This window comes from Prunus dulcis, chromosome 6, assembly GCF_902201215.1.
Source record: "Prunus dulcis chromosome 6, ALMONDv2, whole genome shotgun sequence".
In the NCBI taxonomy this organism is placed as follows: domain Eukaryota; kingdom Viridiplantae; phylum Streptophyta; class Magnoliopsida; order Rosales; family Rosaceae; genus Prunus; species Prunus dulcis.
Genome location: NC_047655.1, coordinates 8,042,186 through 8,065,735, shown reverse-complemented (window position 1 = coordinate 8,065,735; position 23,550 = coordinate 8,042,186). Strand labels below are relative to the sequence as shown.

Genomic DNA, 23,550 nt, shown 5'->3' with positions numbered 1-23,550 from the left:
TTCATGGTTATTTTGTTAATATCAGTGGGATTATGTGAAATGAGTTATAGTTTGATTGTTTCGGTTTGTGTTAAATTCGTTTTGGTTTTAATGTCTTTGGGTTAGGTTTTGTTGAATATTCATGCTCATTCATCTGGGTTTGTACCAATTCCATTTAGATTGGTCTGGATATGTGAATCTTCAAACTTGGGATTTTCAATTTGATGTAGTAGATCTGTATAGTGAGATTCTGATGTGTTACCAGTGTACAGTGGTTGTGTTCCTCTTATTTTACAGTCGTATTGCTGTTATATTGCTATTATAGTGCCTCTATATTGCTGCTATATTGCGCCTATATTGTGGTTATATTGCTAGTCTATTGTATGTTTATTGTGGTTATATTATTGTGTGAATGAAATGTTGTTTTGTCATGGTCAGAAATGGAGACAATTGTTATTCTCGTGTGCTACAATGGAAAATGGGTCACCTCGAAGAAGATGTGCAAATACGAAGGGGGTGACTCAAAAGGCTTAATAGTTCCACGGACCATCAAATTTGCTGAACTGGTGGACCGTGTGCATCAGATTGGTAATACAAACATCAGGGAAGACAAGATTTGCTTAAAATTCTCAGTTTTTGTGGCCTCGAATGAGTGGAAGCACATAAAGATTGAGGACGATGATGATGTCAATTTTTTTATGAAGTACAATTCCGAGGTAACACCTTCAAAACTAGCTCCCTTACTCGTGAGTATAGAAGATAAAGGACTGAAAAATGATGTAGTTCATAGTATGCATATCACGACAGATAGTAGTCGGATGGGTCATTCTTCAGTTGCCATTGTTGAAAGCAATGAAGTAACTTGGAATAATACAAATGTCTCTGATTTGGGAGGTGAAGTAGGGACAGATTTTATGGATATGATTGATTTTAGCGAGGTGGAGGAGATGCATGGTGGTGATAATGGTACTGAAAGAAATGAAGGGTCAGTGTACTCTGCCCCTCCTAATTTGGGGTGCTTGAACACAGCTGCCCAGTTGCCAAAAATGCGTTTAGGAGGAGAATCTGAACCCACTCGTCAACATTATTGGAGTCAAATGGGTGAAAAAAAATCGGTATAATGCAGTCGGTGTAAAAGATGAAGAAGCATATTTGGACAGCGGGTTTTCACGAAGCGATTGGAATCCGAAAATTACAGTTGGGCAAATTTTCTCTAGTAAGAAAACATTGTTGACGGAGTTACGGTTGACGGCATTAAGAGGCCACTTTGAATTTAAGGTGCAATTCTCTTGCACTAAGAGGTTGCTTGTGGTTTGTTCTCAACGTCCATGCCCATGGCGGGTCCGAGCATCGAGAATTGGAGAATACAGCTTCATGATTGTGAGGTGTACAACTGTCCATGAATGTGATTTGAGGTTTGTAAGTGACAAGCATCGTCAAGCAACCGCAGCACTTGTAGCCAGTTCACTTAAAAGGAAGTTGAAGGATTGTCGGACAATATACACACCAAGTGACATTATGAGAGATGTGAAACACAACTTTGTTTGCACCATCCATTATTCGAAAGCTTGGAAAGCAAGGGAGTTAGCTCTATTGTCCATTAGAGGATCAGCGGAGGAGGCATATTATATCCTTCCAGCTTATTGCTATGAATTGGAGCGTATGAATCCCGGCACAAAAACAGACATCCGAACTGATGAGAACAATCACTTTTTGTATTTATTTATGGCGGTTGGCGCATGTATTAGAGGGTTCCGTTCTTCCATGCGCCCAGTTATAGCCGTGGATGCCACTCATTTAAAATCCAAGTACAAGGGTGTTATGTTTGTAGCAAATGCATTCGATGGTAATCGAAATATATATCCTCTTGCTTTTGGGATCGGGGATTTGGAGGCGGATGCATCATGGCATTGGTTTTTCACTAAACTTCATGAAGCCATTGGTGAGTGTCCCGATCTTGTTATTATTTCTGATCGCAATGTTAGCATAGAGAATGTGTGGAACAAAATTTTTCCAACTGCACAACATGGCATATGCTTTTATCATATGAAGGGGAACATGAAACGCACTTTCAAGTTGAAAAAGCGTGATCACATACTTATGCACTTTGAGAAGGCTGCGAAATCTTATTCCATTGCTGAATTTGATGGTCATTTTCGTAAGATCAAGCGAAAGGAACATGTTGCTCAATATCTTGAAGAGGCAGGGTTACATAAGTGGTCTAGAGCTCACATGGATGGGCGCCGCTACAATGTAATGACAACAAATATTGCGGAGTCAATCAACTCAGTCCTTAGGTTTGCAAGAATGCTGCCAGTGGTTCATTTGATAGGGGAAATTGTTAATCTCCTTGTGAAATGGTTCACTGAACGTCGTGAGTTGGCTTTGAATTGCACAACAACATTGTGCCCCAATTTTGGAGAGAAGAAGTTGAGGAACAGGTTGGAGGATGCTGCAAGGATGAATGTGGTTAAAGTTAATAATGCACAGTATAGTGTTTTGGACGGTAATATGGACGGCCTCGTAGATTTGACGAACAACAGTTGTAGTTGTAGAAAGTTTCAGCTTGAGCAGCTACCTTGCAAGCATGTAGTTGCAGTTTGCCGCTTCTTGAAAGTAAGTGTATATGCAAAGGCTTCTCGGTATTACACTCGGAAAACCTGGATGGATGCTTATTCGGATAGCATCTACCCGGTACAACCTCCCGGAATGTGGGATACTCCTGAAGATGTTCGAAGTCGAGTTGTGCTGCCTCCCGTGGCAAGGGTCATGCCAGGCAGACGAAAGAAATTAAGAATTCCCTCGCAAGGAGAGGGCAGCATTAGAAGAAAGTGCTCAAGGTGCGGTTCCGCAGGCCACAATAAAAGCACCTGTAAAAACAATATTCCATTGCGCAATGTATCTTAGACAATAAGATTTGTGTTGCTTTGGTAGGTCATGTGAACTCATCTTTTATTTGTGGTGGGTTTCGTGTTATGTTGAATGGGAATTCTTTTAAATTTGCATTATTTGGGTTGCATTGCTACAGCATGCTGATTTGGGTTGCATTGCTACAGCATGCTGTATTGCTGACAGATTGCCATTATATTGACCTTTTATTGTACTGGTATTGCTTTCTGATTGCAATTATAATTTGAGTGCGAAATTAAAGGGACTGGAATGTAATTCCAAATGGATCCAAAACATTAAAGTTCTTAGAATTCCTATATTACACAGTTACTGTGATACTCCGACTATACCTTCTTTTTTTATCACAAATTGGGCCGATGCATAGGCCAGATGTGGGGCAAATACAAGGTGAAATGTCCTATGTGTTTGACTACATATACTTGTTGAAGGAGCATTACGAATGTCAACCTCAATAGATTGCTCATGTCTTGCCAAGAACACTCTTGAATTTATGCAATGTGCCCAAGCCAGTCCCAAAGCTGGACTCACCCGTCTGCCTGATGTGTCTAGGGACTCCAAGTTTCCCAACCTCACCCCATTCACTCCATGATGTGGCCCAATAAAATCCACCACTTGGTTGGTGACAACCACCGCCAACCCATACTTATTTGCTAAACCCTTCAATGTCCCAGATATGTTGAAGAACATTTCAGACCGCCGTTTCAAATCTGCCGGTGTTGTCTGATGCTGTGATCGGAACAATGCAGCAATGGAATCAATGACAATGAGTTTCACAGGTAGGCGGGTGTGATCAATGGCAATAAATGCTTCTATGTCTCCAAGGACATGGATGAGTTCTTGAGCATCATGAACACCATGAACATATATGTCTTCCAATGGCTCCAACCTTATTAAGTTGGGGTATGATGCATGATAAAGGTTGCCTAGTTGTTGCAATCGACGAAATGGGAAGCTGAATTCTGTGAATATGTGGATGGAGGAGCCCCCTAGTCCGCCATGTGAGGGTGGGAGCTGAGCTCGTACCGTAAGTTGGAGACAAAGCTGCGTCTTCCCAGAACCTCTCTCCCCTACTAATTCTGTTATGGAGTTGCAGGCTATCCCACCCCCCAAGCAGTGATCTAGTATTGGGCATCCAATGGATAATTTAGGGGTTGAAAGAGGAAGGAGCATGAGGTTTTGGGGTGTCATGTTTGTGTCATTTGGGGGGGGATGTGATGGTGCTACAAGGCATGCATTATATATATATAGAGTTCATTTTGAAGGTCTGTACTGTAGGCCATCTATCTTTTAAGGAATGTTTAATTCATCCTTTTTCCAGGTTGTAATTACTTTTTTGTTTATTTATTAGTATATTTTTGGACCATATAATTTAAACCATATTCTGATGCAGTACGTCCTCTAATAGGATCATATTGTGACTCTATCACTATTCTATTGTCCTGATATTGACATAATATTGCCACTATCCGCATGTTTATTGCATATATATTGCCGCTATATCGCCACAGAACTGGAGACCGATAAAATGTATACGCAGAAATAGAAAATGAGGCTTCATCATTCCATAAAATCCTATTTCCAAACTTACATAATACAACAACAGGCCACCCCATCGTTACATAATACAAAAGAACGCCACCTCATAGTTCCATTTCCCTACAAAATGAGGCTTCATCATTCCATACATTCCTATTTCCAAACTTACATAATACAACCACAGGCCACCCTATCGTTACATAATACAAAAATACGCGACCTCATAGTTCCATTTCCCTGCTGTTGACAAATTCGAAGTTGCATACTCTTCAAGTGCGGTGACCGCGACCCATGAAATTCATGACCCCGGCCACAGTGATCTTGGCCCAGTTTCCTGCCGGATCCACAATTATTGCAAATTTACGAAATAGTTCGAATCCCCTTTCCACTTGTTCTTGCTTCAACTTGGCCATTGCTTCTGATTCCTTGAATACCATAATTGCAGTGGCAGGGGCAAGTTCAATTTTTTCTTTCATTCTCTTTATATGTAGGAGATGCATGCGCGCATGATAACGACAGCGAATTGTGCGTTTTTTAATGACACCCCATCTAGCTTGGCCCTCCACAATTTTTGAAACTATGTCTGCATGAAGATTTTTCCAAAACATGGTATTGCGTTGACATTGCTGTATGCCATGGACCAAGTCTGCAGGGAGTGAATTCGGTGACTTGGCTTCTGTTTCAGTCTCCCCACCTTCAGTAATTGAAATCGTTGGGTTTGGTGTGAGGTTATGGTCCATGGTCTTTGATATTTATTGTTGGCTGGTGTACAACTTAATTGGAACAACAGGGGACTAAATGCGATGTGAGTTAAATCTGTGGGGAAGGCAGTGGCTGTAAGCAGCAGTTAATGTGATGGAAGTTTTCATTTCAAACAGCTGGGTTGATTAATATACCTGCAAATTTTAATGACCAAACCAGTCAGTGACAGAGTTATTGGCGGGAGGGATCAGGGGGAGTAATTGGCGGGAGGGATTGGCGGGAGTGTTAGGCGGGAGTGTATTGGGCGGGAGTGTATGGGCGGGAGTTATTACCCAGGTTGACTTTATGCCTTTTTGTGATATATGGAAAAGTTGGACGTTCCCAACTTGGTCATTTTCCCATTATGTCATTGAAATAAGGGAGTTGCCTATTTGCCAAATTCACCAACTCATTCGAATTGACCAATAATGGTTATTGTCTTATTTCTCATTTCACCAATCTCAATTCGTTTCCATTTTGCCATTTTTCATATTTTCCTATTTTCCATGTGTCATCCAATTTTCCAATTTTCCAATTTTCCAATTTTTCAATTTTTCAATTTTTCATTATTTTTTCCTATTCCCTATTTTCGTATTGTGCAATTTCCCAAGTTTCCTTTTGTTCTATTTCCAGGTTTCCAATTTTTCAATGTTCCCATTTTCCCCCCATTATGTACTTATAAAAAGTTGCCTACTTTGCCTAATTCAGACAGTAATTAAAATTGTCCAATATGGTAATTGTCTTATTTCCCATTTTCACAATTTCAATTCGTTTCCAGTTTTCTGATTTTCCATGTGTTCCTGTTTCCTATTTCCAATTTTCAAAATTTAAGTTTTTGTCCATTTATCCAATGTTTTTATTTCCAATTCGACTATTTTCTAAGTTTCCTTTTTTTCCTATTTCAAAATTTTCATTTTGGTAACTGTCCTTTTGTTCAATTTCCACTTTTGCTATTTTCCAAGTTGCCTTATTTCCTATTTTCCAATTTTCCAATTTTCCAATTTTCAATTTTCAATTTTCAATTTCCCAATTTGCTTATTTGCCTACTTTCCAAGTGTCCTTTTTTCTGATTTTTCGAATTTTCGAATTTTCAAATTTTCATGTTTTCAGAGTTTCCTTTATTTCCTATTTCCTATTGGTTCCTATTTTCCTATTTTCCTATTTTCCAAGTTTCCTTTTGGCCAATTTCGAAATTTCCAATTTTCCAAGTTGCTTTCTTTTCCAGTTTACAATTTCCAAATTTCCTATTTTCGAAGTGTCCGTTTTTCCTTTTTTCCTTTTTCCAATTTTCCAACTATCATTTGATCCTATTGCCTACTTTCCTGTTTCCAAGTTTTCCTTATTTCCTTTTTCCAATTTTCCAATTTTCCAACTTTCCAACTTTCCATTTTTTCGTATATCCGTTTTTCCAATTTTTCTTTTCTTCAATTTCCAATTTTCCAAGTTTCCTTATTTTCCATATCCAAGTTTTAAGTTGTCACTTTTCCAAATTTCCAATTTTCGTGTTTTGCTATTTTCCTATTTTCCAATTTTGTGTTCTGAAAATCGCAATAAATGCTTACTTACATAGTCCTATTTTTGGTTCCAATCCACAATTTCCTATTTCCCATTAAGGTTTCCTTTTTTGTCGTTTGGAAGCCAATTTTATTGTTCTTAATGTCATGTTGTCCTGCTGTAACTTACAGCCAAGGAGTTAATGGTGTAGTTTTGAATCCCATCAATTTAATGCACCAACACAAAACCCAATTTACCTCATATAAGTTCGTACATATAACTCAACCTTCCTATATAGAACTGCAACAGAGGCACCTTCTTAACGGGAATGGTAATTAGTCTTACTGAAAGGCAATATTCTCCACTCAACCTAACCATATAGTCGTTTACAACTGGAGACTGAATGTACCTCTATTTGTTTTGTTGCAGGCAACAGCTGTGAATTGTCCCCAGTACTACTTCAACATGTCCGATGTAAGCCCTCCTAACGAGCAAGTCAGTTACCCGGGGGACCAGCCCTGGCATGTGCCATTCCCATCTCCACCTCGGACTCCCAATCATGATCCCACTTCATCTGGAAGTGAGGCTGAGACTCATGATCCGCTTGACAAAATCTCTGCCGTCAAGCACCACCTCCAATATATGTCAAAGGCAACGGATTGGTGGGAGAGTAAGTGCGATATTCATGGCCAAGTTATGGGAAACTTGGCCAACAAGTTGAACAAAGCATACGCTGGAGAGGTGAAGCAAGCTCTTAAAGCAAAAAGTCGGAGCAAAGAGTTAGAGTCCTTGAAGTTGAAATTGGAAGACAAAAAGAAAAATGCCCTCGAAACATTCACACAATCTGAAGAATATAACCATGAAATGGTTGAATGTTTCAACAACGGCTTCGAAATGTTCTGAGATTATGCTTCGGTCATCTCACCAGACCACAAATGGAGTGAAATTGATGTAGCTGGTGTCTGCCAGTTACTGAATATGGGTTCTGATGGAATGGCTCATCATAGCCTCGTGCATGCAGCGAGAAGAAAGGACAAAGACATGGATCTTTTGATGGACCTGTAGTAACGGTGAATGCTGCTTCAGTTCATCTCACCCAAGTACATGGATCTTTTGTTGCCTTCATTTTCCCTTCGCGGGATAGATAGTATTGTTCAGTTTGGGAGGCGATTTCTTTCGCATGTGTGAAATGTTGTATGTAATGTGTATGTATTGTATGTACATTGACTTAATATTGCATTTGTATTGTGTTTGTATTCCCTTAATACTGTAATGTGTATGTATTGTATGTATATTGCCCTTATATTGTACTTATATTGCTGTACTATTGCCTTCGTATTGTATATTTATTGTGTCCATATTGCCCTACTATTGCCTTCGTATTGCATATTTATTGTGGTCATATTGCCTTCGTATTGCCTTCGTATTGCCTTCGTATTGCCTTCGTATTGTAGGCATATTGCCCTACTTTGGAATATGCTGAGGACTGGAAAATAAATCCACAGGCTCAGAATCACCAATTTTGCCTCCTTCAAGAGGCGTCCCATGCTTGTATGCAACCCTCACAGCTTCATCCTCGTTCAACCTCGCTTGTGAAGTCCCAGACTTCATGTCATCTTTGCTATTTGCCAATTTCAGTTGCATCACCTGGCCGTGTCTAGGGTTTTTTATCTGCTTTCGTTTCATTTTTAAGCTCTGCTTTGAATCAATACGTGGCATATTGGCTGAAAATGGGAGTGACAAGATCAATTCTTACTCTCCCTAAGTGGATAAAATAGATGCTCAATATGAATCCTTTCCTCCACAAGTTTGTGTACAGTGCCGTACGTTGTGTGTTTTAGGTGCCACACTGGCTTATTAAAATTGATGCTTGGCCATGAAAAACTTTTTGTTTTCTTACTTTTAGAAAAGTACATATTTGTGTCAATAACTAAGTTTGGACTGTTAACAATCATTCAGAAGAATGGTAGAAATAAGCTCCACTGTGCCAATCCACGAAGTTGAACAAAGAAATTGTGTTCGATATACAGATGACATGTGAAACTAACATTAGCATTCTCCAATAAGAAGACTTCTCTTCTTTCCCACCCCTCGTCGATTGAGAAAGAAAGAAGAGGGACAAAACACACACTACCAAGTTAAGGTGACATTACAAACCAAAAAAATATCCTCATCAAACTTATAATGCTCCTTTTTTTCTTCTTTAAAGCAAAACTTCATTCAAACTGAGATAACCACGTGCTCTCGATAAGCACTCCGGACTTATTTGCTCATTATCTGCATCGCCTTCTGTCTCAACTTGAGGCTTGGAAGGAGCTTTGGCACCAGGAGGCTGCTTCTTCTTCATCCCCCTCACAATGTCATCGATTCTGAGAAGTAGGCAAGCAGCTTCTATGGCCGTTTTAAAACTCTGGGCCTTCACGTTGTAGGCATCCCATATCTGACATCATAATTCCTCAAAATGAACAGCCTTACCAACAAAATAAATTTATTGGGAAATTTTGTAATAACCACGACAACAGCACTTCCCCTCACATGAGTGCTGTCAAAATATATTGGGAGAAGCTCTAAACTAGAACTACTACTGAAGCAAATCGACAATATAAACCAGAAGATTGACACTTATGCCATATCAATAAAGGGACATATAATGGATACATTTGAGAACAATACTACATTAAAAGTCCTATTTCAGAGCTTTCAGCAAATATAAATCACCCAACAAATTTGAATATTGAGATAGCGAAGGAAATAAAAGAGAGCAACAATAGTAAGCCAAAAAGATATCCACCTATCTTTTTCTCTTTCACATCAGTTATCACACCAGTGTTACCATCAATGCCAATCCATGATTTTTCACCATTTGCATGCTATGGAAAAAAAAATTGTGGTTAGGATCTAAATGATGCATCATATTCTGACCAAAATAATAATGATGCATCAGAACGTATATAGAAATGACAAATCATAACAAAACTGAACAAAGCCATACAAAAAAGATTCAAACCTTTCCCTGCAGCGCCGTCATTGTTCTAATCACATTCACCCCGCAATTCTGAGCCACAGTACGTGGTATAGCCTCAAAAGCTATAGCAGCAGCTTCATACGGCCACTGGTTTACCATAAAAACACGTGTAGCCATAAAACTCCAATAAAATGCATGTAAAGTGAAACCACAACTAATTCTTAATCTAAAGTATGTCAACGAGCATGTGAATTGAAGTGACAGCCAGTTTATTCACATAATTTAGATTTCTACTTCCACAAGGAGTTATTCTTGGACGAGTTTTACACAAGAAATACCAAACTTTTGGATGAGGAAAGGAGCTTTTACCTTTTCTATACCTTCCACAGATGAACTCTTTTGCTTCAATGTAGCAGATACAGTTAACTGTGTAGCACCACCACCAAGACCAAGTTTCGGATTCTTGAGGATGTTTCTTGCTACAGACATGGCATCCTATGACCAGATATAAGGGAGTAAATAAGACATTTCAGCATAATATATTTATTCTACGTAATGGGGACAAAGAAGTAAAACCATTATACCTGCAAATTCCTTTCCACTTCATTTAAAAGATCCTTACTAGGACCTCTCAAGAGTACAGTACATGCTTTAGGCTCTTTGCAATCAACAATGAATGCAAAAAACTCATCACCAATTTTCTTAACCTCAAATATCCCACCGCCTGTACCAACATCAGACTGTTGCAATTCATCTGGTCTGTTAACAATTACGCCCCACAAGCCTTGGCAATTCGGTTATTATGTGTTTTCCACAACCTCCTCATTCCACTGACGCCGGCCTTGCTAAAATAATGGCATGCCAAGTCACTAAGCCCCTTTTCTGTGATAACCACATCTGGTTTAAACTTCAATATTTGCACACATAGCCTCTCGATGTATTCTTCTTCCAATTGTAGCAGGACTCCCCAATCTTCTTCTTTAAGCAACTCAGCATTTGTTTGGTTCTCGCCTTTCTTATATTGGAGAGGCCAATCAAGAAGAATGATGCGTTGGTTGAAAATCTTTCTTCTCATTTTTCCAGGTGCAATAACATCTTTGTTAATCATTACTCCTTTGCGAACAACTGAATCTTCCAACTGGCCACCAGGAACCTTCTCAACCTTTATGTACTTTTGAATATCCATTCCCGCAGACCCTGGCCAAGGTCCACCCCTACAATTGTGGTAGCGTCAAGTGCAATTCAAGGGGCAATCAATTTGGTATGGTGGCATAAACATGTTTACTCCATCAATCACCTGTATGGGACAGAGCTTCCTTCTTCCCTTGTCGTCTGTAGGTTTCAACTTCACACTTTTGATATACATGTATGACAACTTGTGGCTATTTATGTATGGCCTCGTAAGACTTGTTCTGCTAGTCCACAGGATTAGGCGATAAATTTTGTGTTGAATGACTGGAAAGACTTCAGATGACAGAAACAAGAGAAGTTGAAGAAAAAGGGTTTGCAAGAACATAAGTCATGGCCAAAAAATAAAGAAAACATGCAATAAGCTCCACAGTAATGTTTACATATTGACCATAATCAGAATATTGGGGAACAAAATACCACGGACAAATACATGAAATGAAAAACGACTCGGCAGTTACTGTGAGATTGTGTACATAAAACTTGGAACAACCAAACCAATTAAAGCAAAGCCATGTCATACAAAAAACCTACATCAAATAACAGTGTATGGTCATCTTGGTTGGAATATTGCAATCAACCCTTGGTTGAGACCGACCTGCAATAACAATTTGGTTCAGTGCAGATGAAGGCATTTATGAAGGGCAGTTCCAGAATGAAGACTATGTTCATTTGTAACTGCCACCAAATCAGTTCATTGTTCATAGTGCCAAATATCATAGTGCCAAATCAGTTCATAGTACCAAATCAGTTTTTGTATTTGTGTTGGCATAGACAGTCGAAAAGAAAACTTACAGCGTGAGGTGAATTAACGGACATGAAGAAATTTACCTCATAAATATGCCTCCCCCCTTAAACCCTCAATTGCAAGCTTGAGTCGGTAATATTTGATCTTCAAAGGGTCAACTTTATCTACCGACATCCCAGCACTGAGATGCTCGATGAATTTGACGGTCAAGATTCCGCAAGACGCACTGTGAGGCCAATTAGTTGGGAAATTAGAACTGCAGTTATGTCAAATTTGGATAAACAGCACAAAATTCACAAACGTTACCCATCTCGTTGTTGTGGCACATCTGCAATGCTTCACACTGAGAATGGCGTATACATCGACATCGTCAGCCCCTTTTGCTTCACCTCTTCAACCTCAGAATCATCATAAAAGTGCATATCGAACAGCACTCGTGCCAGCGTATCGCTAATAGGGTGCAGAAGCGTAACCAGCTTTGAACGTTTCGTATAATCAATATAGGAGTCATACACGGTTGCAGTATGTCTTACGAAATCAAGTTCGATTGCAACCCAGTGAGACCCTTTCAGATTATATGGAAAATACACCTTCCGGACTTTTGTCCAAGCTTGGGCATACCCGTGTTGCCACGTACCACGCACAAAGTGATGTAAATTCTTCAGCTTGCTGGCTGGAAGGTCAACGGTGTTTGAAGCAGCTGCCTTCTTCGATCCCCGTTTCCTGCCAGTCGGTTTGAACGGCTCTAGAAATTGCTGCACAAATTTAAATGAAGGCATATTAGAAAAGCACAACCGACAACAAATGAAGCACAAATTGCTGCACAATGGTTACATGTTTACCTGCAAGCAACAATCTGCCGTTGTCCAGTCCGTTCCAAAAACCAACGGATGAGATAGTTGCCTTTTGCGGATAAGAAAGGTTGCCATGTCCAGGTGCTGAAAGTTGACACATATAATATTAGCACAATTTCATACAACTCAACACTTAAAAAAGGTGAGAAAACAATTTAATTATCGTAATAAAGTACAGCTTTGTGTATCGTTACCCTTGAGCTCATCCATTCGGTTTCATCGACAAGTCGGTAGAAAAAATCAGCGCCCACTGAAAATGATTCCAGCTGCACCTCCGCACTACAAAAGGCAAACTTGCAGCGGTTACTTGTGTAGTCATGTCATAAATATGACTTTGTTGATGAAAAAAATACACATGTATATTAAAGCAAACTCTGCATTCTCTCATTAGTGTATGACTACATAGTAGAATAGGATGAATATTGGAATTGAAAGGTCAAGAATCGTAACCTGATATCGCTTTTCCAGGCACTGCAAAACTGTAGTACTGCCTTCACATCTTCAATGGGCAAGGATTTGGATGGATCAAAACATGGCGGGGTTGCAGTCGCAGCCGACACAGTCATCGTCCTCTTCTTCCTCAAAGGATCTGTAAATGGGCTCAACAATGTCTGCGTCGGGCGCTTCTGTCTGCACCCTTTACCTTCCACTTCTTTTTTTTTCAACACTTGAACTACCTTCTTCATCACCAGCCATAGTAACTGTGGGTAGACTTGGAGGATTCATCAAACCTCCCGATGGCATACTCTTAGTGATTTTCCAATCTTCTAACAGCTTCATGACTCTTTGGCAGATTTCGTCACACCCAGCAACATCTTCCGGGGTAGGCAGCTCATCGGATTCTGCCGGGTCAGCTACTTCATGCACTTCTGAGTGAGGAACTGAAGCGGCCATTTTTGCCTCTTCAACTACCATGGCTGCGGAAGGTTCGGCTCCATCACCGGGGACTTGTGTTTCCATTACTGCCGGTTCTGTCGGCGGACTTACATAGGCATGTAATGGCGACAAGTCATTGTTGCCTCCTTCATTCATATGAGGACTACCGAGGTCCTCATGTCCTTCCGCAGCTTCATTCACCCCACCATTTTGTTTTTTCAGCTGCTCTATCTCCAACTTAAAATAATGCTCCATTGAAGCCAGGGTGTTGCGGAAATCCTCCACACACTTTGTATTTTTTTCGAACTCTTTTTCAGCTTTCATTGACTCCTTCCGTACCTTGTCTTCCAACTGATGCACTCTGTCGCAAAGTGCTCGATTTGATAGGGAAACTTTGGCCAATTCATCCTTTGTCCTTTGAAAGTCACGCTTCAAAGTGCGTAACTCTCTGGACGCGACTGTACCCTGCACTAAGTTATAATGCATGTGTTACTATGCAGGCCACAAAATATTGCAACTATACAGCAGTTATTTTCCTATTGTAATATGACGTATATCTTCGAAAAACTGTAATGCTTGCCTTAGAAGACGACGGAAGGTTTGCAGTATCGTCAATGTCCTTCTCTTTTTCTTCTACAGAGGCAGAAGTGCCGGTTTGTTGTTCAGCGTCATCGCCCAACAAGTCAACAAGTTCTTCACTGTCGTCAGCACTGTCACCCCAAGTCCAATACGGCTGCTGCTTGTCCATCACAGATGGCCGGAGAAGCTGCACATCAACCTGCAATTTACACATACAATATACATATCAGTAAAGTAATTATATTATATTTTCATATCCCGAACATTATCATTAAAAACTGAACTAACCTCACGGTTCTCGAATACTTGGCTCATTAGCTCATAAAAAAGCGGCGAACTATTGCTCCTCCAATGTAGTAAACGAGGGATGTGCGCATTTTCTTCGTGCACCACCAAATGTAGTGCAGCCAACGCTGGAAACACCTCATACGCCCAAATCTGGTTTCAGGAATAAAAGGTCAGTCATTGTAAACAAATGCAATTTAACTTCAACATCAATGGACATTTGCTCACCTGAAGTGCATAGGGAAAACCTTTGAGGTGGTACTCTCTTGGTCTACCGGTTGCCGTTGTTGTTGGTTTCTTTCCAGATTTTTTTGTTTTGGCAGTTTTTGTGGGCACTTTCACTCGCTGGTAATCTGCACAAAGTGCCCTCAGCAGTGACGCATTTGTCTTCGCATAAGACACAGCACCCCATGGATACTTCCCAAACTCTTCAAGGTCTTCCGCCAACTTCAAATATCGCATGTCAATGTGGACATGTTTTTCGCTGCCCAACAGCACAAAGACAGCAAAGTATAAGAATCCAAGCTTGAATACATCGTCCACATCATCGCATTCGAGGAAGGCCTTTTCTAATTCCAACAGGTTCACAGCTTTATCGTTGGCAAAGTACTTCCGTTTCAATGAGCAGTTCTCATTCGTGGGAATCGGAATAAAGGGAAGGTTTCCAAACCTTAGCCCTGTCACGATGCAAAATTGCTGCGCCGTGAATTGGATGACCTTCTTGCCAACAATGAATTTGATCCCGTTCAGTTGGGAAACTGTCTTGGGATCAGCTTTCCTGAGCAGCAACCCGTGGACAATCGGAGAAGTCCACTTGAGGTCCTCAATCCCTAGGAGATGACCAAAACAACTCTGTTCAAACATTTGCAGCTGTTGTTCAGTGAATTTCTCCTTGATCGTAGTGATTGCCGTCTTCGTATGGGATAACGACAATGCTTTCCCTTGGAATTTTTGTTCCTCCGCAATCATCAACTTCATTTCACCAACCATATTTCCCTGCATGCCAATATTATAAACAGAATTTCAGTCGGTTGCAATCTACACAATAACAAGCAATAAACAATCACCACTTATGAACAGCCTATTATAGGATATGAAGTGAAACAAATTGAAAAAAATACATATCATAAACAAAACCCCAGCTATTTACAACTGACCTCCTCATTTAATGGCTCAAAGCCAAGTTTCAACACACCCAGTACTCTACCACTCCTGCATAATATAATATCTAAACACACATCTCAACACACCATATAATCACACCATCTAATCATGAGACAGCTTCAGCTAGAATGGGAATGTGCGGTAGCACAAGCCTAATTGACAACAATTCAGGAGTAACGATATAAATCTATCTGACTAGAAAGAGTTTAAAAAACAACAAGATATCGGGAAACAATTTATTCACTTCAAGGTATAATGTAATGGAACATCCTATGAATTAGTGGCAACCACAGTACTGACTCTACTATGGCCCTCCTTTCAAATGTAAGAAAATGAAAGAAATTGGCACCATCCCTTCAGTTTTTTCTTAACAAAAAACCAAAGATAAATTCATAAATAAACCATCAAAACGGTATAAAATGTTTGTAAGACATGTACAATTACAAAATTATAAGTTCTCCTCAGAAACAGACTTCTCTAAGTATCCATACACAAACAACAAAAGCAAAAGCTTAAACAGTTAGCTTATAGCAAAATCAATGTCCCCATTTCTCTAAACCACAGCTGCTGGTGGTAGGTTCCCATCTTCACTCATTTCCCGCTTTCTTTTAAGCACACAATGATCAAGCACAAAACAGCAAACTTTTAAACAACTCATATTACACCACATATGGTTCTAAACAAAACTCATCCATATCCAATATGCAAGCCCTAAACTTAGTAAACAAAGTTATACAAAAATATGTCGAATTAACAAGCATTATTCTCAAACAAAAAGTATGATATGGTTGGGAGTTTACAAGTTCAAATATTTATACAATACTTGATTTTGTCAAACTCTGTCTTGAGATATTTTATCAATCTAGAAGTTTCTTTCATATATGAAAAACTACGAACGATAACAAAGGAAATTCTTTCTATGTAAATTATTCTTCGATTCCATCAGACAACCATGCAAATCCTTTGCACAATTGAGTGTAATGTGAAGGGTCACTACCTCGTTGGAAGATAAAGAGAAAAAAATTAAGGAATTTAGCAAGCCACCAACAGTTTGCTTAAGATATTTCAAAATGGTTGCTTCCATCATGGAGTTTTAGCCACAAATTCTTTTCATGGCCACATTTTCTACGTAAACTATAATCCGCGAGTATTTTTTGGTAATGATCCACAGAGAAGAAATCACCATACACAGGTTAATTGTCTTACACTTTAGATATCATCTTCAACAAACAAAATAGATACCAATTAGACTTCTAAGAAGGTTAAATGCAATGCTCATAAAGACTCATACTAAGCCACCAAATACCATTCAATAACTGCTACAAAAACCATAATAAAACCATACTAAAACTAAAAATACAACTGCACTAAAATGCCAACACAACATCACTACATTAGCAATACACTAGCAAAAAAAAACAACAATACGACATCAATAGCAACAGCAAAACAACAGCAGTGCAAGCATCAGTCCACAAAGAACAAACCCATTCACTGTTTGAAACAAGGAATCATCATACTCAGATCATTTCAGACAAACCCCTAAAACAATTTCGATGAAACCCCTAAACCAATTTCAGAGAACCCCCTAAACCTTCAACCAATTTCGAACAAACCCATACACTAATTTCAGCGAAACCCCTAAACCTTCAACCAATTTCGAACAAACCCCACAACCAATTTCAGAGAAATGCATAAACCCTAAACCAACTACAGAGAAACCCTTAAACTGTAACAAAATCCCGATGAACAGTACCTGTCGCTGGGAGAGGAAGAGAGAAGAGACAGTCGGAGCTGAGTGAGGCGAGATTAAGAGCTGAACGACACTGATTCAGAGCAAAGCCACCAGAGAGTGAAGAGAAACACAGCGGAGCGAAGAGACACACCCGAGAGAGAACTTCAGCAAAACAGAGACAATAAAATTTCAGCAAAAGTGATATGTGTGCAATAAGGGTACAATAATTTTATATTTATAGGTGATAGTTCCAAAATTTTAAAAAAAAGGTGGTATTTTCAGTTACAATTATAAAAAGGGTGGCATTTTGGGCTATTTCCCTTCTTTTTTTGGGGTCTTTTTATCAAATTTCTGATTTTTTTAGTTTGGTTCAGAATAAGTTCATGGGGACAAAAAGACAATGAGACCAGTATCGTTGCAACTTTATAAGTTGCCACTTGCCACTTATCTTTGCCCCTCATCTGGGCAATCACCCACCCCAACCGAAAAATTCCGTTTCAGTCCTTGGAAACCCTCCACTACGTCACCCTTTTATTTCTATGAACAACCAGCTTATCAACACGCCTTCTAACCTGCGTAAATATGGTGTATATTTTAAACTAATCTCTTGATAATCACTTGCCCATGCATCAATTTAAATTGTGTATTATTATTTTGCATAAAATTTATACTAGTCCCTTGACGCACACCTATGAAATTTCTTTTGTTTCTTATTTTGTTTTTTAGTTTTAGAATGAGTTGTATAACTTTTGTTTTAATATATTCAAAATGCTAGCTTCTGAAAATGCAGGACATGGTTTTCTTTTCTTTTATTTTTTTTATTTATTCTTGCATTTAATAATTTTAATTGTATAACTTTATTGCTTTGTCCATTTAAAATGAAATATTTAGAAACTTAACACTAATAAAAGGGTCGTCTTTTGCTTTACCCTAAATAATCACACTCCTTTTGTTATAAATTCATGGTTTATAAGTGATCCATCTAACGTTTATAAAGTTATTTAGGGTGCCGGAATTTTAGGGTGTGTAAATAAAATAGTCATGGGTTTATATATCACATTTTGGGTGGGAGACAACTTTGCGTGACTATAAAGCATTAGGACCCAAAATTATCAAATTATAAGAGAAAAACATTATTCCATATGGATTGGTAGGCCTCAATGATTGGTGCCAATTCTCAAACCATGAAAACTGCACATTTCCCTTTCCCCGGGTGTAGAAAGAAGGATCTGGCTATTTCCATAATGTACAAAAAGCATTAAGGATTTTCCTCCGGAAACGTTAGAACACGACACAGAATACACATCGGATGCGATGGTTTTCAAAAGACCGTTGTATTGAGTTTTTGACCGTTGCTTCTTAGCCCACACGACACTTTTGCTTTCCTCTCCAAAACCCCGAATGCAGGGGTCCCCGGACCTCATAAAGCGACTTCCATAAACCCTAGCTCTGAAAGAAGGCCTTTTCTGGAGCCTGATTTCTTTTTAATTTTATGAACCTTTGTGATTTCTGATTGGTCTGTTTTCTTGATGTGTTCCTTCTTGTCTTTTGTTCTCTGTAGGTTTTGTTTGGGTTTCTAACTTCCTAGGAAATATTGGAATTTGAGCGGTCTGTGTCTGATTCAATGAGAATTTTGACATGGGTTTGGTTTATTTTGTTCACGGATTTTGCTTGGATGATCAATTGCTGTCTTATGAAATAATCTGATATGGGCCTGATTTGAGTCTCAACTTTAGATTTTAGATCGTCAACTTTCTTATCTCTGACATTGGTCTGCATTATTATGCATGTATATTGAGATGCTTGTGATTTCCATGCTAGTTCATACCCGGGTTTACGTGTTTCTTTATGGATTTCGGTTGCTTTCATGAACTTATAATGATCTTTAATTTGGGTTTTAAACTTTGGCCTAGCTGTTTATCTTGGTCTGGTTAATATTGAGGCAAGAATCATAGCTTTTCACATGAAGAAAAGTAACAAAGTATTATGCGATGAAAAGTTCTCTTTTGTTTTTGCTTATTAATTTTCTTTCATAATTCCCTTTCGAAAAAATATCAGTGATGTTTGTTACTGTGCTTGAGGTTCTTCTTGGGGATGCTGGACCTGGGAAGTCTAGTCTAGTGTCAGGCTTTGTACAAGGACAATTCATTCAATTTCAGGTTGATCTATTGTTGAATTTTATAGGATTTCTATGAACTTTCAAAGGAAGCATTAAGGCTTTGTTCCAGCAATGGAGGCTCTTAATGCCATGGCCTCCCTCAGATTTTGGGGGCAATTACATAAAAACCCAAGTCACCTCAAGGAAAGATCTCAACCTTCCTAGGAAGCATGAGGTGGGATGAATGCCCAAAACACCTGGATGTTGCAAAGAACATGCTTGATGAGAGGCAACCTCCCTCCCAGCATATATCAGAGCATTTTGTTTTCCCAAGATATAATGTGAACTCCAGTTCTATCAATAAGAGGGGAGCAACCTCTTAAACTAAGGAGATTCCTACCAAATTACATGAATAAAAATGTAATATGACCCCAAATCTTTCATTTCTGGGTCAGATTCTGCTGCAGTCAAGTCAAGTGCAGGAAAGGATCAAAGTTTCCAAGAATAATACTTGTAGGACCTAAAAGGTTCATTTTTATACCCTACCCTTGGTCATGCATTCCCCCACTAATCATTTACAAATGCAATTGTAGAATCTATGTAGTACTAGCTTAGCATCCAGCTTTTGCCACTCTTCTCTTTGAGTTAAGATCCTTGTATTTTCAGTATTGATATTATGGTTCTCTGTACAGAAAATATAAGGAGAGGATCCTATTGATCTCGGGTGCATTTTCATTATCAATAGTGACACTTCAATGCCTAATCCATTTCCATTGTTGAGAGGGGTTTTAGCTATTTTTGCATAAGATTCCATTTGGACCGCCACTTCGAACTGTTCTTTCACTCCCGGTAGGTCTGACAAAAAATTCTGGTGAACAATATATATAGGAACAGTCCCCAGTCATCAGATCACCAACTACCTTGGCCTTCCCTTCCTGCTTAATAGTTAGTCAGTTGGCAAGGTTTGTAGTAATACATGGTGTTGTATATAGTCCGTGAATTAAATTTCTTTAACAACAATAGTAACGACGGATGAACCATAAATCATAGCCAAACCTCATGACAGACAAAATTGAGCATCTGTAAAGGAAGAAGCAAAAAGGGAAAAAGCCACATGAATCCAAAAAAATTGGGCCACGACTTATATATATATATATATATATATATATATCATTACAATAATTTGTAACTGGTTTTTCTGTTCACCAGGAAAGGTTCCAGAAGTTTTTACTGCAGTTCATTTGTGAACTAACTGATAGAAGAATCTCTGATCCCACAATTCTGAGTTCATAATAGATCAAACTTACATTTGAATATATAGTCTTTCCATAAAATTAAATTAAATTAAATCTATGCATCTTCTGCGTCTTCTGTGAACTTCTTGTATATATCACCTTTGTAGAACTCTCGGGTCCTGATCACCAAAACCAGTGAAACAAGAGCACCAAAGAATGTGATTGAAGCTAAAATTGTGAAAGCCAACCTATAGCATTGGCTCCCGAGGCAAATTAGCTCCTTCACCGAAGACCTAGCCATCCCTTTCTTTGCTAGCTCTTTCAATGCCTCTCTGTCATAGAGCATTCCAGTGACCTTCACATTCAGTATATAGGAGCCAAGGGGACTTGCTAGTTGTCCACAATTGAACAATGTAGAGTAGTACTTGAGGCCAAAGAGTTCGGAAATGATGGCGAAAAGCAACGGAAGTTGGGCACCGAAAGAAAACCCAATGATCACGGATGCCACATAAACTGAACCAGGGGCTGGAAAGGCAATGAGGAGATGGCCAGCACATGATAGAAGAAGAACAAAGGTCATCATGAGGGGTCTGGGGACTTTCCACTTTACCAATAGGCTTTCAGAGACAAACCCAGAAAAGACTCTCCCAAAGTAGTTCCATATACTAACTAATGACACAAAAGAGCTTATTGTTTTGGTTGGATATCCCAGAGACTCACCAATTTGCCCCAAATTGTCTACTGCTGTCAAACTTGACCCGAGTCCGCATAGCGTCGCAATGAACAAAATGAGCATGTCGACACTTAGTAATGCTTGTAAAATGGCGTAGTCTTCTCCTCTTTCTGGCTTGTTGAATATGTCAGCAAAACAAGATTTCTTTGTGTCCTGTTTTTGCTCTTTTGAGGAATTTGATGGCAATGCATCTTCTTTCGCTTCAATTGTTTGTGGTGCTTTCTCAATGGTCAACTCAGTTGGAGGATCACCAGGTTGTTTCTTGAGGTTCCAGAGGAGCAGCTCCTCTCTAATGGCAATGCCAAGAGGGACAAAGAGGAACACACAAACCACAGTGACACTTCCAGCATAGGCAGCTTGGGAGAAAGAAACTTGCTTTTGAACTATAATCATAGCCATGAGGAAAAGTGCAAGGGCAATTGAGACATAGAGGAAATGGTAAAAGACTCTGAGCTCATTGGGTTGCCTAACAAGCTTCATGGGTCTAATGGTGTAAACAAAAACTACTGATAGAGCAGCAGGAAGCCAAGCAATGAGAAGAATCATGGATTTTGAATTGTTTCCATAGACAGCCAAGTAAATTTGAGTAAATATGGCTCCACTAAGCCCAGTAAAACCCTTTAACAGACCAAGCATAACACCTCTGCTAGCTGGGAAATTCTTGACACAAGTGACAAGAGCTCCTGTGTTTGCAAAGTTTTGAGAGTTGGCCCCAATGCAAATGTAAAGGCACATGTGCCAAACTTTTGGCTTGGGAATTTTGGCAGTCACAGCCAGCCAAATCATGAAGTAGCCTGCAAAATTCATGGCTGAGCCAATTAGGAGCACAAACCAGGTTGGGGTGACTTCACCAATAAGGCCTGAGAGGACACCAACATTTGCACCAAGGTCTTTGAAGAACCCTAGCAAGTTGAGGGTTGTTTGGTCATAGCCAAGAGAGGACTTGATCTGCTTGGAGTAGACACCAAAGAGGTAAGTAGCACCAGCTCCAGCCATGATGAGAAAGGAGGCAAACACAGAGAACCATCTGCCTTGAACCACGTGGACTGCAAAAGGAAGCAGTTCACTGTTTTTTCTGCTGCCATTACTGGCTTTGGAACCGCCCATTTTGGCCATGGCTGGTTGTGGTGCTCTTTCTTTGATCAGGCTTGAGTTCAAAGGGAATTAAGTGAGAGTGGCTAGAGATCTGAGAGAAGAAAATTTGAGGATGGGTTTGGATTGGTTTTGATTCAGATTTTGGAAGAGATTCATGTTGGATTTAATGAGTTGGAGAAAAATACAAGTGCCGCTAAAGGCCAAAGGGATGGCATATAAATAAGCCCAGTGATGAGTGATGGATCAAGTGGGTGAGTTCAATGAAAGTGTCTTCTTTTAAACAACTTTAAATGCCTTGATTAGTGTGAACTAGTTGGCCTTGAGTATTTGGGTTGACTGCTGCATTGACTTGTGGTCTAAAAAACCAGATACTTGATTTTTTTGCTCTGGAGAGATTGAAAAAGGCGAAAAGAAGTCAAAATGAACAAAACTGTCTTTATTTATCTTTGAATTTTTTAAGAAATTTTTTATATTTGTATGTTTTTAGTTTAAAAGTTGAGAGGTTTTTCTATTTTTTTGGAAAAAAATTTGATCTTTTCTTAAATTAAAAGTTTTTTTATGACTGAAACTTAAATTTACTTTTTTTCTCTAAAAGAAATGAGTAGGACCCACTTTTGCAGCCCTTTCCGCAATCACGGATCATAAATCTTCACTTAGACGCCCATGTGAGTGCACTTTTCATATTCGAATCGTCAATAGAAGCTTTCTTACAAAATTGTCGCTTTTAAATCATGTATACATGCCACCCTTTCTTTTCTTGCTTCTGGGTAAAGTGCCTCCTCATATCCAATTTTTTTTTTTTTAAAACCACAAGTGATAGTAGAAACGACAGGAGGAAGGGGATTTTTCACACACACAAACTATATTCAAATCTGAAACTACTAATATGCAAGTCAAGGCCTTCATATCATATCCAATTCTATCAACGTAAGTTTTGTCACAAAATTATCACATCTTAAATCAAAGTTATTTTCTTTCTTATACTTCTGTCTCTGACCAACTGATCCCATATATTTCAGTAGCTGAATGTTTGGCTCTTCGTGATGGCCTTGCTTATGCGATCCATAGAGGTTGGCGGAATATCCTTGTGGAAGGGGATTCAAAGCTCATCATTGATTGTGTTAAACAGGAAGCGGATCCACCTTGGAGTATTTGCATCTTGATTCATGATATTAAGCTCCTCAGTTCTTTTTGTGGTCATCTATCCTTTAATCATATCTATCGCGAGGCGAACTTCACGGCGGATGCTGTTGCAAATCTGGGCCATGGGCTCCACTCCTCTAAGCTGTGGGAATCAAGATTGCCTTTGAATTGTTCAGTTCCTTTCTTCTTCGA

The 23,550-nt window shown here is 39.2% G+C and overlaps 4 protein-coding genes, 1 long non-coding RNA gene and 1 pseudogene across 5 annotated transcripts; 1 reads left to right on the top strand and 5 right to left on the bottom strand.

Annotated features, from left to right (window-relative positions):
• Positions 1-476: 476 nt before the first annotated feature.
• On the top strand, positions 477-7,563 carry LOC117630203. Its single transcript, XM_034362945.1, has 2 exons — positions 477-695; positions 7,090-7,563. The coding sequence occupies exons 1-2, from the start codon at positions 477-479 to the stop codon at positions 7,561-7,563; spliced, it is 693 nt and encodes a 230-aa protein (XP_034218836.1).
• On the bottom strand, positions 3,116-4,077 carry LOC117629915 (DNA repair protein XRCC3 homolog). Its single transcript, XM_034362583.1, has one exon. The coding sequence runs from the start codon at positions 4,075-4,077 to the stop codon at positions 3,196-3,198; it is 882 nt and encodes a 293-aa protein (XP_034218474.1). The 3' UTR covers positions 3,116-3,195.
• A 1,499-nt stretch (positions 7,564-9,062) lies between the features above and the next one.
• Positions 9,063-10,879, bottom strand: LOC117630202 (annotated as a pseudogene).
• A 298-nt stretch (positions 10,880-11,177) lies between these two features.
• On the bottom strand, positions 11,178-11,896 carry LOC117629916. Its single transcript, XR_004586174.1, has 3 exons — positions 11,868-11,896; positions 11,645-11,787; positions 11,178-11,411 (listed from the first exon to the last, which is right to left on the bottom strand). It is a non-coding gene; the product is annotated as an uncharacterized LOC117629916 (long non-coding RNA).
• A 1,158-nt stretch (positions 11,897-13,054) lies between these two features.
• LOC117630201 lies at positions 13,055-17,108 on the bottom strand. The gene is made up of 5 exons (XM_034362943.1): positions 17,076-17,108; positions 14,384-15,151; positions 14,159-14,308; positions 13,872-14,069; positions 13,055-13,756 (listed from the first exon to the last, which is right to left on the bottom strand). Exons 2-5 carry the CDS (start codon positions 15,143-15,145, stop codon positions 13,055-13,057), a joined length of 1,812 nt encoding a protein of 603 aa, XP_034218834.1. The 5' UTR covers positions 15,146-15,151; positions 17,076-17,108.
• Positions 17,109-20,308: 3,200 nt separating this feature from the next.
• Positions 20,309-22,447, bottom strand: LOC117632349 (protein NUCLEAR FUSION DEFECTIVE 4-like). The gene has a single exon (XM_034365796.1). The coding sequence runs from the start codon at positions 22,234-22,236 to the stop codon at positions 20,503-20,505; it is 1,734 nt and encodes a 577-aa protein (XP_034221687.1). The 5' UTR covers positions 22,237-22,447; the 3' UTR covers positions 20,309-20,502.
• Between the last annotated feature and the right edge of the window lie 1,103 nt (positions 22,448-23,550).